General features: G+C 41.4%; 1 protein-coding gene across 2 annotated transcripts in view; it reads left to right on the top strand.

The window, feature by feature from the left end:
* Window positions 1-329: 329 nt before the first annotated feature.
* UXS1 (UDP-glucuronate decarboxylase 1) overlaps window positions 330-14,705 on the top strand; it is a 57,863-nt gene continuing 43,487 nt past the window's right edge. For both annotated transcript variants that reach the window (XM_066176672.1, XM_066176671.1), the window contains exons 1-2: window positions 330-505; window positions 13,027-13,054. In XM_066176672.1, the coding sequence (XP_066032769.1) occupies window positions 409-505; window positions 13,027-13,054 (125 nt within the window). In that variant the 5' untranslated portion in view covers window positions 330-408. The remainder of the gene's footprint in view (window positions 506-13,026; window positions 13,055-14,705) is intronic.

The following is a 14,705-nucleotide window of genomic DNA, read 5'->3' as shown; positions in this document are numbered from 1 at the left end:
CGCCCACGTCTGCCTGTTTATTCCAGCAGGTCACCACCCAAGGACAATCACAGTAGGAAGCGACAGGTGACCAAGCCCGTCTGACCCTGAAGCACCGTGAAAGACCAGACGAGGGCACGGGGGGCTGCGGACGCGCCATTTCCGCGGGCACAGTCGGCGGCAAGCGGGCACCCCGCAGGGAGCGCGCGGCTAGGAGCGCACCGCCCGTCCTGAGGGACGCGCGGGCCACGCGCATGCGCCGCCGCCGCCGCTCCGGCCGCGGCCGGGGAGGGAAGAGGCGGGCGGGGGAGCGGGCGCGCGCCGCCGCTGCGCCTGCGCGGGCGGTTCCGGGGCGGGCGGAGCGGGGCCGAGCGGAGCCGTGGGTGGCCGCGGCCGTGCCCGGCGCTCTGCGTGCCGCCGCCGCAGGGCATGGTGAGCAAGGGGCCGCTGCTGCGCCTGCTGACCGCCATCAACCGCAGGAGGATGAAGCTGCTCATGGGGCTCGCTTTCGTCGCCTACGTCGCCTGTGAGTGAGCGGGGGTGGGGGCGGGTCTGGCACGGCCATTGACTGCCCGCTGGCACGGCGCCCCCCGTGCCCTCCGGCCGCCGTGGGAGCGAGGAGGGTGAGGAGGAAGATGCGGCGGCGCCTCCCGCACTCCGCTGCGCTGCCTGGTTGCGGGCGCGCCGCAGCGCGGCTGCTCCGGCCCCGGCGGGGCAGGGGCTCCCCGCGGCTCCGGGCGGCGGGCTCGGGGTTCCCCCGTTCCCTGCCCTGCCGAAACTTTCCCGAGTGCGGCGGGCAGCCGTGCCGGGCGTCCCCCGTCGGTCGTGGCTCCCTTGCCCTGTGCCGAGAGCTTACGGGGAGCGGTGCGGGCGGGACGTGGCTCGGGGAGCGTTTCCGCAGCCGCTCTTCTTCTCAAACCGCGCTTTGTCCGCCCTGATCGCCACCTGGTAGCGGTGAGCAGCCCTCAGGGAAGTTTTTCCAGGGTAGGCCTCGCGTCTGGTTTTTGTAAAATTCTCCCAAATGCTTTGGTGGCTAAATAAATGTTTGTTTATTAACTCAGCGCGTAGCTGGAGTCTTAAGAGCCGGGAGAGAGGCGCAGAGGTACTTGAGAAAATCTTAGAATAGCCAGTGACGGGGATGTTTATGACTTCACTTACTAGGAGTGAGTCAGATAGATTTAAGATGGATTTAAAACGCTGTCCTGTCAGCTCTCTAACCTTATTTGTTTTTTTCTTGTGCGATTTTAATTTATTTTATTTTAGCCTGTTTTGTTTTCAGACACAGGTAGATTCTGTGCGGACAGCACGATGTCAATTTAGGTAGAGAGCAAACCATTCTCTTGGTACTTGAAGGCGCATACATATAGGTGAGCTAGCTTTAGGGGTGAGTGTGTGCATCACATTTCAGATCCTCCCTTCGAATTTGGGAAGGTGGAGGGGTACAACACAAGTAATTTTGTCAGAGGGGTACTGTTTCCTACCACAGAAACACAGCAATTCCCTCATTGCCACATGTTATTGTCTATACTGGAGCTCACTATTTAGATACTTCTGTTACCTTTGAAGTTGTGTTTCAGCTCTGACCTTCAGGACGGTGTTTGTCCAAGCGACTTCAGGTCCCTTGCATCTTTGATGCTTCAAGTTTTAGCTTTCATATTTTCCAGACTCTGTACCACATTAGTATATGACTCTGAACTTCACAGAAAGTGTTACCAAGTTCTCTTCACAGTTTAGTTATACAAAACAATCCTTTTCCAGCCTGAGAACTGTTGCAGCTTCAGGCCCAAAAAGTATGAATAACAGCAAATAGAGGAGAGCAATCTGGGAAGATGGGATTTCATAACCTGAAGCTGTAACTGGACAATTAACTCCAATATGTAAATAGACCAAAACTTATAAAAGTATGAAAACCTGTGACCCGTCATCTATCTTGGGTGTAGCCTCGGCTGGGCTCTTGTACTGCCCAAGGTGTATCCTTTGAAGGCCTTTTTAATAAATACCTACTTTATTCTTTTAATGCTGTCTAGCCTTTGTTCTAGGTAGCCTCTCAAGGCATCATCCTGACAGCTTAATGCCAGTTCTTACTTTGAAAGGCTTACATGTTTTGCAAAAAATAATAGTTTTCTAAATGAAAGTTAATAGGCTTCTGTGAAAGCTGAATTTGAGTGGCCGTTGATGTGGACATTGGGACCTAGGTATTAATCATATTCTATGGTCAGTAATTTGTGTTTACTTTCTAACTTTGTGAGTTAAAGTTAGCCTTAAGGAGAAGCCTTCTGACTGCTTGTTTTTTTGGAATTCAGAAGGAGAGCAGAGGACGAGAGGGACTGCAGGTCAGTGTGGCAAAAACGTGGCTTGAAAAGGGAATAAGTTGGTGTCTGATGGGAACATGTTTTTTAGCAGATCTAACATGCTGTGCTTTCCCATATTTTGAGTAGAGATCAAAAGTACTGGAATCCTTAGGTGTCAGCTACATAGGATGGTATGGTAGCAGATGCCACTGGTCTATCAGATTCTAGAGAGAATATTTTTTGTTTGCTTTTCTCAGAAGTGATTATTTATCCTCCCATTCACCTCCCCTAAAAGGGTACTCCTCACAATGTTACTGAATCATCACTACTCTGTTTGCAGGCATTATCTGACTGAAATAGCAGAGAATCTGAGAAAACTGAGCTGCTGGTGTAGGTGTATGTGCTGGCACTTCTTACATTCCTTCTTTCTGAAGTACTCTCCAAATGACTAAGTGTTTTTACGCTGTGTGCCTCCTTTCCATGAATTTCCATTCAGTATTAGAGCATGGGCATTCAGACTTGGAGCACATTCTACAGGGAATGAAATGTTGGCAAGTACATTACTCTTTTGTGAACTAGAGGATAGACTTTTTTAATAGTGCCATTTTGTCAGCCTGTGTGTGAAACCCTCAGCAAATGTTTTGGGAGTGTCATTTAGAAAAAATGTCTTATTTTATAGAAATTTTTTGTCTTTGAAGGCAAATTTGTTACAAAGGTGCCTGAACAACTTCTATGTGCGAGTTAAACTAGAGAAAACTTTCTGCATACAGTTGAAAGACTGAGCTATTTCTCTCTCAAGAGTCATCGAGTGGCTCTCTTTGTAGTTTCACAGAAGGTGGTGGATGGCTGGGCTGCCTTGGGTATCTCTGCTTCACATCCATACAGTGTCTGAAATTTCTTTGTTGTGCACCAGATGAAGGAACTGGTCTGGGCTGAGTTCACCCTTTCGTGTTATAGCTGTTTGACGGTGTGGGTATTTGACAGCTGTTTTGGCCCAGCTTGAGGAGGCGGTGCACAGCGGTGAAATGGGATAGAAGCTGAGACTGCTGCTGGCAGTGTTGCCATCACATGCTCGGCAATTAGGAGATTCCTGTTTACTTTGGTTTAAGTACAGCCGTGATACTAGATACACTGTTAGGGTCATTTTAAAGATCCTTAGAATTCCTTTATGGACTTCACTCGGTTCTCTAGTAGCACTTACAGCCAGAAAGATCCTTGATTTGGATTTGAATTAAGGTAGTATTTGATGCATCATTTCTGTAAATCTGATTTATATTAATTAAAAAAAAAACCATTCACTTAAACATTGTGCTATGCATGGTTTGTCTGTATAAAAATAGATGTTGAAAGGAGCATATCTATGCAGCAGGCAATTAAAAGCTGTTGTAACTTAAGCAACTGTTTCCTGGGGAAAGGAGGGGAATAAAATTTAATATTTACCTTTACCTTTTCTGTAGGCCCTGGGTGAAAGGGGTGGTGTTGTTCCCCATTGCCCAGGTGATGAATTTGGAGACACTGCAGCTAGCAAACTGTCTGAATCACTCTGTAGTATGTCAGACTGCTACCCAATTTTATTTTTTTTTTATATTTTTCATAATTAGCTTAGTTGACTCACCTTCAGTGCTGTCTTCATGTAGTGGGAAACTTTGCGCATTTAAAAGGGCAATGCAAATTGAACCTCTGGGGGAAGTCCTCTGCTCCAGCTTTCCTCTGATTTAACCCCCAGCAAAATATTGCAGGAGTGCTAGTGCTAACCAAAGTGGCATCGAGAGGTGTGTGGAGGTGGACCAAAACAAATTCTTTCAGCCATGAGCTCCACTTATATCATCTTGAAGTTGTTGTAAAACCACAGCTTCAGAACATGAGGTGATTATAAACAGAGGTGAAGTGGGTTTTGTTGTCTGTAATGAGAAAGGTAGACAGCTCATAAAAGAGCAGTCAATTAAATCAATAATGTTAAAAAACTTCAGTGTCACCGCAATATGAATGACTTATATGCAGGCTGAGAGCGTTCTTCTGTTTTTTAAAGCCTCACCTGTGTGTTGGAATGTCAATACATAGACACCTTAAACTCACTCCCTTGGTAGTTTTTTATGTTTATTCAGCTTTACATGGACATGCACCAAGCTTCAGTGATACTGTCTTTGCAGAATCAGGACTTTATTTAAGTTGTTGGAAATACACTTAGAATCTCACAACCAGGATTTAAAGACCAGAGCTCATCAATCTGCATGGTTTGCTTTAATCTTGATGCTACTGTAAATAATCTGCTGATGTCTTGGTATGACAGGGCAGTTGCACGTTCTTAATGAAAAATTTAAGAACTCTATTTATGGTAAAGTAGAACAGTTCTCTTTACTCATTTGTAGATCAAATGGTTCTCAGGAAGTATTATCAGTAGCCTTGTTCCTTTTCCAAGGAGAAAATGGAATAGTAGGGTGCTGTCAGGAGATCCAAGCTTAAGACCTCATTTCCTTTGTAAGATAAATTATAGCACAGCTATTAGAACAACTTAAAACTGAAATGTCAAAATAATGTAAGGGAAGTACATCCTGTAGTATAGTGGCTTGACTTTTCACAGCATTGTTAGTTTGCATGGTTGTTATCCTTTGTTTTAAAGGATTAGCCATTTGTTTTTATCAGATTTCCATCAGCTGGAAAGAATGCAATATTCTCTTCTCAAAATGTCGAAGTGTGAGTGAGCTTTTCAGTTTGAATCTTACCAGCCTCCTGCATGTTGCTTGTCTTGCATGTGTTCAAACTGAAGGTTACATGTTACTTAATGTTTTGCTTTGATAAGCTTTTACTTCCACTTTTCATGATAGAAAAGCAGTTATCAAGTTGGTCCTGCCCTATTGCTTCAGGCTCTCTGTCTCTATGTTATTCAGCATCAGAAATCTTTCTTTCCCAGCCATTTTATAACTAGATGTCAGGATTGATTTGCCATGGAAGAGTTAGAAATGGTTGTGTAGGGCATCAGGCTTGCTTGCTTTTTGTGTCAGCTTGCCGTGGATTCTCCACCAAAAAAAATCAGACCCAAAACATTTGCTGGCTGGGTTCACGTTCACCAAATTGCCTTTCATTTGTGGGCATATGCAAATAAGTTCACTGTCCCTGATCATGAGGCTTGCAACTAGCTGTACTTGTCTAGCTTATGAAAATTTGTTCATGCTTCAGTTGTTGGTCAGGAATTGCGCCTTGCTAGCCATGATTTTTTAAAACAATTTTTGGCATCCTGGAGAAATTAATCTTATGGTTCCTCTCTTATCTCCATTTAATATTTGTCTTTAATCTTTTACCTCCACTTAGTATTTGTCTCTTCTACAGCATGTGCAGGAGACAGCAATGTCATCATTTTATTTAAGGAGAAACACTCTTAGAGCTTCCACCTTCTTTACCGTCTGTTTTTGCAAAGGGGAATATTTCTCTGACATTTGTTTCTAGTTTCTTTTTTTTCTGAGGTTGGTTGGCCAAACCAGAGTTTGGTTGAAACTGGTAGTTTCCAGCATCTAATTTATGGACTGTAGAGAGGGAGAGGTGGGGGTTGTTGCATCAGTTTCTCTGAAGGAGTTTGTGAAAGGTCGCTGGGAAAAGTGAGTCTGCATCAGTTACGGTGCTGACCATTGGAACATTCTGTGAGTCCACTGAAAACAATCTTAGCTGTTAACAGATGGGTCAGTGGAGGAGCAGTGGTAAAGAATGATATGCTGAAGATATGAGGCAGGAAGCAGTAACAGTGAACAGAGAAGTGTTAAAAAGACTTAATAGCAATTTTCAAGAGAATTTTCCATCTGGGGAACTAAGAACAAAATTCAGTCATAAAGTGATGATGCTAATTGAAATGTAAGAAAAAGTATCCTTGGCTACCTTCCTATGCAGTATGAAGCTCCATTAATTCTTGTAAAGAAAGAAAATTTGCATAATGTTGTATCTCACAGCTGTGGGAGAGTATTGGTCTGCCAAGGTTTAAGTGTTTATTCTTAAGAGAGGGTGGAGAAATTTCCTGGTGATTGTGTTGCCTTTGTTTTGCTAGCTGATGACTAGCTGAAGGGTTGACATAGAGTGGCAGTGGTGCTGTCCAAGATACAGAGAGGGCGTCTTTCCCTTAGCAAACCCTGTGTCCTTTTGTCTAGGATACTTCTCATGTAAAAAAGGAAAAAAAAAAAAAAAGCTGCAGTTCCTGTCTGCTGTCTTTGATTTGGGGCAGAAACTACTGTTGAGCAAGGCATCAGTTCAGGAAATGGAACAAGAAGAACTATTTCCCTTACAGAGATCTGTGTAGACTTACCAGAGGTGTATTTTTTTTAAATCTTTTTTAATATTCAGATTGTTGTACATTTCCCAAAGGCATAATCATAAGCTTCACTCAGGAAGGTGACATTTCTTAATACAAAGCTATGATTAGTAATTGTATGTTGTTATCTCCACTAATATTGCAAAATACTCTCATCAGTAACGTAATTTTCTAAAGCAAATTAACATACTGCTGGAATTACAGACAGAATATAGTTGAGAGGGGTTTTTTAGTCTTCTAGAATCTAGACTATAAAAGGTGGTTTGAAATATATTGGCCAAATTGTAGAATGGTTTTAATTGAATGAGACCTTTAGAGATCATCTCGTCCAGCCCCCGGCTGCCATGGGCAGGGACATCTTCCAGTAGAACAGGTTGCTTAGACCCCTGTCCATCCTCACGTTGTTTGCAGGTGTGGTTTCCATCCACAACTTTATGGGCAGCCTGTTCCAGTGGCTTGCCACTCTTATAGTAAAGAATTGCCTCATCACATCTTACTTAAACTTACTCTCTTTCAGGGTAACACCTTTGCCTCTTGAGGGTCCTGTCTCTACAGGCCTCACTAGAAAGTTTTTCTTCATTGTTCTTATAAACCCCTTTTAAGTAAGGGCATAATAAGGTCTCTTCGGAGTCTTCTCCTGGCTCTTCTAGCCAGCTCTCTCAGACAGTCCTCATAAGAGAGGTTTTCTATCCCTCTGACCATGTCTTGTGGCCCTCCTCTGGACCCTCTCTGAGGTCGATATGTTTCTTGTCCTGGGAGCCCTAGAGCTGTGTGCAGGTAGTGTCTCATGAGAGTGGAGTAGAGAGAAGAATCACCTCAGTGGACAGGGTGACCACACTTCTTTTGGTGCAGCCCAGCGTATGATTTTCAGTTTCCTGAGCTGAAAGTGCATGCTGCCATTTCACATCCAAATTTTCCACCAGTACCTCCAGGATCTTCTTGACAGCGCTGCTCTCAGTCCTCTTGTAACCTGGTCTGTACTGATCCTGGTGGTTGTTCCAACCCAGGTGCAGGACCTTGGACTTCACCTTGAACTTTTTGAGGTTCATGTTTGCTTACTCCTTAAGCTTGTCATTGTCCCTCTGGGTGGCATCCCTTCCCTCAGTACACTTACCAGCTCAGTGTCATCTGCAGGCTTACTGAGGATGCACTCAGTTGCTTTGTCTGTGTCATTAATAAAGATGCTGAGCGGTACTGGTCCCAATACACCTTCCTGATGGACACCACTTGTTACTGATCTCCCTTTGGGCACTGAGCCCTGGATGCAGCCATCCAGCTGCCATCTCTTGACTAGTCCATCAAAGTCATATTTCTCCAATTTAGCTACAAGGTGTTGTGTGGGAAATAATTTTTTATTTTTATTAATAATTTATTAAGTTTCCTAAATAATTTGTTTTTTGCATTATTAAATATGTAATGTAATTAAATAAAAACTTAATTGCAATTGTGTTAAAAAGCATTTTATGATTTCCCTTTGCATGCTCTCCCTATTTATCAGGTTTGCATCTGGAAACAAAAACTATTTTTTCCAGGAGACTGAGTGACTGTGGAGAGTCAGATTTAAGCAAGAAAAAACCCCAAACCCTCTTTTGAATGCTGTTGCATCTCTCTGAAATAAAGTTTGACTGAAGCAATTCACTTTGGATGTTTAGAGCATACGAGTTTGCTCTAGAAATTCTGGCTGTGACTGCATATCAATTCATATTATTCCTGTGTACTGTTTCTGTTGATAGTGAAATCTGTCAACAACAAACATCATCTTGTAATCTTTTTATTCTGAGGAGCAGAAGTTGAAAGGTGGGAGATACAGGGGAAAATTCAATGCTTTCAGCTATATCTATTTAGACAAAAGTTTGTGTAAAAGTTTCTTTAACACGGTGTCCTGAAAATGCAAACAGCAAAGCAATTGGGAAAGAATATGGTTTTAAAAGAGATTGAATCTGGTTTTGGTACCAGTAGATCTCTATGGACATCATGGTTTTGCTTTTTGAAAAACCTGTTTTAAAATGGATGTGGTGCTGAAACTAGTGTTGCCACTAATAATTTTAGATTGAGTGTGTATTACTGTTGAGGGCCTGTGATAGTCTGTGACTTGATTTTAATGTCATTTAAAGAGACCCAGAGAAGAGAGGTGAAGGTAGAGGCTTCTTTTAGGATTGTGGTTTTTTCCACCTTCAGGTTGTGCAGTGTTATTTTTCTGGTTCCCCAGCCTGCTGTGGATGAGTTAATTATGGCATGCAAGGTCCTCTTAGCACAGTAGTCTGTAATTTATAGAACCTGTACAAAAAGTATTACTGCAGATGATAAATTCAAACGATATTCAGATGAAAACATACATCCTATTCCTATGTTCTGAGGATCTGGAAGGATAGCATTTGGCTGCTATGAAGTGCTTATGGTCAAAATCTGGCTGATATTGAAATGTTCATTTAGTAGTAGATGCTCAGAGAAACCCCAGCCAAGTTCTTGGGGTTTCTGTAGTATTTTTCAACTTTGATTTAACTGATTTTGTAGTTTGTGTTGTTGTTGTTGTGTTTTTGTTTTGTTTGTTTGGTTTTTTTTAACTCCTGAAGGCACCGTTGGTTTGTATCCAGAGGATAGCTCCTGGAGTATTCCTTTGCTGGAATATCCCAGTCATTGCAGTCCTCTGCATCCAGCATCATTTCAGAACAGGGCTTCTCTAGAAAAACTAAACAAACTTTTAAATTTCCAGGAATGTAAATATATTCAGTAGGAAAAAAAACAGCAACATGTTATATGACTAATTGTCTTTTAAGGTAGGTTTGAGAAGTCTTGAAAACCTATGACAATTCTACTGTAAGGCTGTTCTTGCCAAATAGTTACAGCTTAATCTCAGAGGCTGGGGAAAGAAACAGAAAAAGCATTGGGGTTTTCTAAAAACCCTGAGTGATTAATGTTTAGTCAGATAAGTCTAAATACCTCTTTAATAACAATATTGTGATTAGGGCATTAAGAAACAAATCTTTTTTTTTTTTTCTAAAAGAGGTTCTTTTAGAGAGTTTTTCATCATTTCACTCAAGGCATGTTGTTCTTCTCTGGAAGCCTTCACTTTAAAGTGTAATTTCTGTGGGAATGATTTATGAGTTATGTATTTTATTCTTCATGGTACCTGCAATTATTCCTTGCAAAAATGCTATGATAAAAATTATTTCTCTCGTTATTTTATGAAAAGGATGCGAAGGAAAAAAAATTACCTTAAAACAGATAGGTGTAGTCCTATTTCTACTCCTCTTACAGGCCATTGAACCAGGCTGCAACAATTCAGATATTCTGATCACTTCCCTAATGGCAACTTACTATGACCTTAATCAGTCACTGGGTGAGGTTTACAATCAGTCTTTGAACGAAGAAGTAGAACCTCTGTCTCTTTCTCTTGTAGGTGTCTTTATTGTTAGGTTACAAGTCATGCTTCTGTTTAGTCCAATGAATCATTAATTCTTCCCTTGCACAGAGTTCCAGTACATGACGGGAAGACTGTGTTTATGGATGCTCTCTAGCTGGATGAATTGGAAGTTCTTCATAGAGTATGTTCTGTGGGGGGTGAGGGTGTTAAATCTCTGCAGTCTGAGAATTGACACAGGACTGTTATCCTGGATTAGTATCTTTTGGCATAAAAGATCTGGCTTTAGACTTGAATTTTTAAAACTGGTTTTCACAGTGAGGTTCTGGGTTGTGTTAGTGTTTGCTCAAATTTGGTCCATTAGGAGTCTCATGCTTTTGAAAGCTGGGTTTGTGTGTAGTGCCCAGTTCATGACCTTGCTGATGTGGAAGATTTTTTTTAACCATCTGTGTTTGCAGCTTTTGGGGCCTGAACTCGATGCACCTCTCAAGTGGTTTTGTGATACCTGTAAGGATTTTCATCTTGAATTTAGGCTTGTAATTTTCATCATTCTGCTTGTGGATTTGGACCTACTTACTTCTATGTTCCATCATTCTTGCCTGAATGTCAAACCAGCCTTGACTTAACCTTTAGGGCAAGGAAATCCTCTGTGAGCCAGAGTTGTACTTCTGGTTCTCCTGCTGGGTAAGCCTGTTATATAAACAGCTGTGTATTTGGAAGAAAAACAGCCAAACATTATTTCCACTCTTGTACAGAAATCTTAGCTCTGATCCCTTCAACCTTGGTGTAAGCTCCATGTGAGCACCAGTAGCCAAAGAGATCCTTTTTAGAATTGTCCATTCAGAATCCTTTATGAGGGCAGTCAGTATGTTGAAGTGAGTTTTTGCAACATTTCTCTACATAAGGGACTTCAGGGTTCTCCAGATCTCTCTGTATAATAGTTCCTGTGTGGTTAATTTTGCAATTTTTGATTTTTTTTTTCCAGTGGTACCCAGTATGCTTCGTAAAAGTTTAATGCAAGGTCGTGTACTCCTACAGAACTGGGATATTGCAAACAGTGTTTGTGGAAGGATGTGAACTTCCCTTTTTGAGCTTCCCTTCCCTGCTGTGGACACTGAGCACGCATAAGTCACATGTTTTCTTTAGGAAGCCAGTTCTTTGTATGCCATGTGGCTTCACTGTCTTTGCAACAAAACTGGGAGGGTGGTATTTGTGTTGCAGCTGGCAACGCCTTTTTTTTTTTTCTTCAATCAATTCCTACTTCACCAGCTAAACCCAGATGCTTCCTGCCACTGCATAACCACTTACATTATTTGTATGGGTTTCTGTAGCCCAGAAAACGAATTCTTTGTAAGTATAGCTCAGTCGTTTTTAACTGGAGAATTCTGTTCCTGTAACTGCCAGATCATCATCATTCATTGAAAGAAAACAAAGTGTTTTTCCATTAGTGTTATCATACATAATTCTAAAATCATAGCCCGAGGGTAAATAACTTGAATTTAACTGTGCTCAACACTGTATCCAGTTTTTACCACATTTAATTTACTTTATCTACTTAACACAATATCCAAATTATTTCAAAATTCAGTTGGATTTTATGGATCATTTGGTCTTATATAATAAAGCTTCCCTATCTCTTCCCCAGAAGATGACAGGAGGTTTTATGGTATCACCAGAGATAACACAGGGCCCTCCTACGGCTTATTTTGTAGCCTGTCATGGATTCTTTTGAGTTACTTGTGAATTACTCAGCAGCACTCAGCACTTAAAAACAGTTCAGTAGCTTTGCCATCCCCTGAAGGCTAGAATAACTGCATTACTGAATCCTCATTTGTGTCCTCCCACTCCTCCTTCCTGGTAATGTTTCTTTTCTCCTGTCTGGAAGGTGCCTGTGACTGTAGCAGTGCGTTTTGTTTTGCTTTGTTTCTGTAACACCTCATCATCTGCTTGAGCTCGTTCAGTAATAGTGATGCAAATGTATGTGCAAAGCCTTAAAGGTAGGCAAAATACTTTACTAGCTGCTGCTCAAGACCTGCAATACAGCTTACAAAATCTGTGGACGCTTTAAATACTGCATGTGGGCTACTCCCTAAGACCCAGTGTAACTTGGGTTCTTAGCTTGAGCCTTGTTCTTAAATGGCAACTCCAGAATGATTTTTTCTGGAGATGTTTGGAGTATATTTCCTGTGTTGCTTGTTTTGTAGAGTCCCCTACAAAGCTGTTGTGCGTTAACCTTGTTTATCTTGATGCAGACTTGTCAAGTCCTCCTTGGCAGTGTAGCCTGGCTTATGACTTCTCATTTTTTCACTTTTAAACTGCATTCTGTTTCCTAGTTGAAAGTTAAAAGCAAAGTCAGTGTTCTGATAGCCTTCCTATAATCACCAAAACCCAGAGGAGTTTCAGAAGATTTTTTTTTTTTCTAGTAGAAAGTATTTTGGGCAGCTGGATATTTTTGTAAACCGAAAATACCTCTTACATCTTTGGTCTTTGATTTATATTGGGATTTATCTTTCTGTAAAACTTTTTCCATACAGTCACAAATGAGTTTTGGTTGCTTAACTGAGGCATTTTACGTTATATTGCTTAGGTACCTTTTGTGTCTTCATCACAATATATATGTATTTAGACACAATTACGTGTGCACACAAGCACTTGCAACCTTTAATGCAGGACTCTTGAGGCACCTCTTTGAACTGGTTCAGCTCTTACGTGTAGTGGCCAGTCTTGTGTCTCCTGGCAGTTTCCAATTTGTATTGTTTGAGTCTACAGGGCTCCTTTCTTGCTCATGTCATTTTTTCCAGCATCCCTAATAAACAAGTCGAATGTTCTGGTTTATTTAATCTGTGTGCAGTGAGAAATTATGGTTTAGATAATTCTTGCATATTTTTTAGTCTCATGTAATCTCATCAGAATTCCAGCCACACTCTGAAACTAAATTCTGGACACTTATATATGGGGGGTGTATATGTAACTTACTTAGATAATTTGTGATTAAGATACTTTATTATATTGTCTTAAATTCGTTCCAGTGATAATAGGAAAAAATTACCTCGGGTACTGCTATATGACATTGTGATGTTTTTTCTCTTCTTCTTTTCCAGCTGTATGGGGAAACTTTGTCAATATGAGGTAATGTATATAATTTTTGTATTGAATATCCTTATGTTTAATAAAATTAACTTACCTTTCCCTTCAATATATATAAGGTAGGGAGAAAAACAGCCACTCACACTATTGTTTGGGTGGCTGCTAAGCAGCTGATAGCATTTTTTTTTTTTACATACGAAGTGTTCAGTCTCAAAAATGGTTGTACGTTTGCTATTGATCTCACCCAAGATTTTACTCACACTACATCTGCTTTTCTTTGCACAAATTCATCTTCTCATTTTGGCCAGTTGGTTGGCATGCCTGGTTGTATAGGCTTGGATTCGTCTTTTCCTCAGCACAGATGTGACTGTATCTCCGTGATAATGTGGGCTTAAATACTGAAGAGCAGCACGTTCTCCACTGCTTGCCATTACTGTATTTCTGTACCTAGAATCAGAAATGTACTTTGGAGAGTTTTTCCTCCTCCACAGTTAATTGGTAGAGAATCTGATGGTTTAAGTGCTGAAAAGCAGAAAATCCTGCATTGTCCCCTAGAATTTTTTCCTTTAGAAAGAGAAAGACAAACGATATGTATGCAAAATGTGCAGATTTTCACACTTCTGCTTGCATGTGAGTTTGTGCTGCAGGAAAATTCACCGGGAAGACCCAGCTGCAGAAGAAATTGAAGGGAATATGGAGACAGCTTGTTCCCTACAGCAAAGTCATTGTGTATAGAGAACAAAATATTTTACCATGTTGTTTTGCTAATAAAGGATTTCAGTGCTCTGTTGCCACTCGTAGCAGCACATGGTAGTGAAAGTTTGAGACAAAATAAGAATAATAAAGAAATTTCTCTAGACTCTAATTCACCCAGGACAGCTCACCGTGGAGTCTCTTCCTATCCTGTGTAGTTCACTCTACTCCTCTTGGATCCCACCCGTGCTGCAGAGTACTCAGCTGTCAGGCAAACAGCTGCAGGGCTGCTGTGGCTTGCAGATAGAGATATTAGTTAGATAACCATGTTATCATGACCAGCAAACTATGGCAGTTTAGCAGCTGTTACAGGAGCAGCTGAGCATTTCTTAACAAAGGACAAGAACATGAAAGAGGGGCTTGAGGAGGACATGTGGGTGTGGGATCCAGGGTGTTTATTTCCTAATAAGCTGTCCTTACAAATACTGCTACTACCTGCCTCTGAATTCTTACTTGAGATGTCTTTTATAGAGCTGTTAGGGGGGAAATTATTTCTGAAGGACTGATGTTGGTCCTCAGCCAGTAAGATTGTCTTTGTTAGGAGGAAATGCTCATTAGAAAAATAGACTGCAGAGTTGCCAGTCCTTGAGTTGCAGGATTGGTGAGTAAAAAACAGTAGGAACTATTTTTGAGGGGACCTTTTTAAATTCTGAAGGGTTTTCCAAATTTTCCTTCCTCACTTTTAAGAGAGAAAAGGCGATCTGTTCCACAGTTGTTTGCCTAGTTTTTTCTATTTTCTGTTACTTGAGAAAACATTTTCAAAATCCACCAGGATAGCTTAATATCGCTTCCTTGTAGTAAATTCATTCTACATTAGCTGCAGGGGTTTTATTTGCTACTAGTGCAATAAATGACAACTTAGTTTGAACAGATGGTTCAGGGAATGTGTGTCTTAGTGTAGGAATTTACTTTATTCTTTAGAGATACAAATGAATGTGGT

This window comes from Chamaea fasciata, unplaced genomic scaffold (assembly GCF_029207755.1).
Source record: "Chamaea fasciata isolate MVZ Bird 193981 ecotype frontalis unplaced genomic scaffold, bChaFas1.0.hap1 SCAF_2, whole genome shotgun sequence".
NCBI classification, from domain to species: Eukaryota; Metazoa; Chordata; class Aves; order Passeriformes; family Sylviidae; genus Chamaea; species Chamaea fasciata.
The sequence above is the reverse complement of the archived record's forward strand: the minus strand, read 5'-3'. Positions and strand labels throughout refer to the sequence as shown.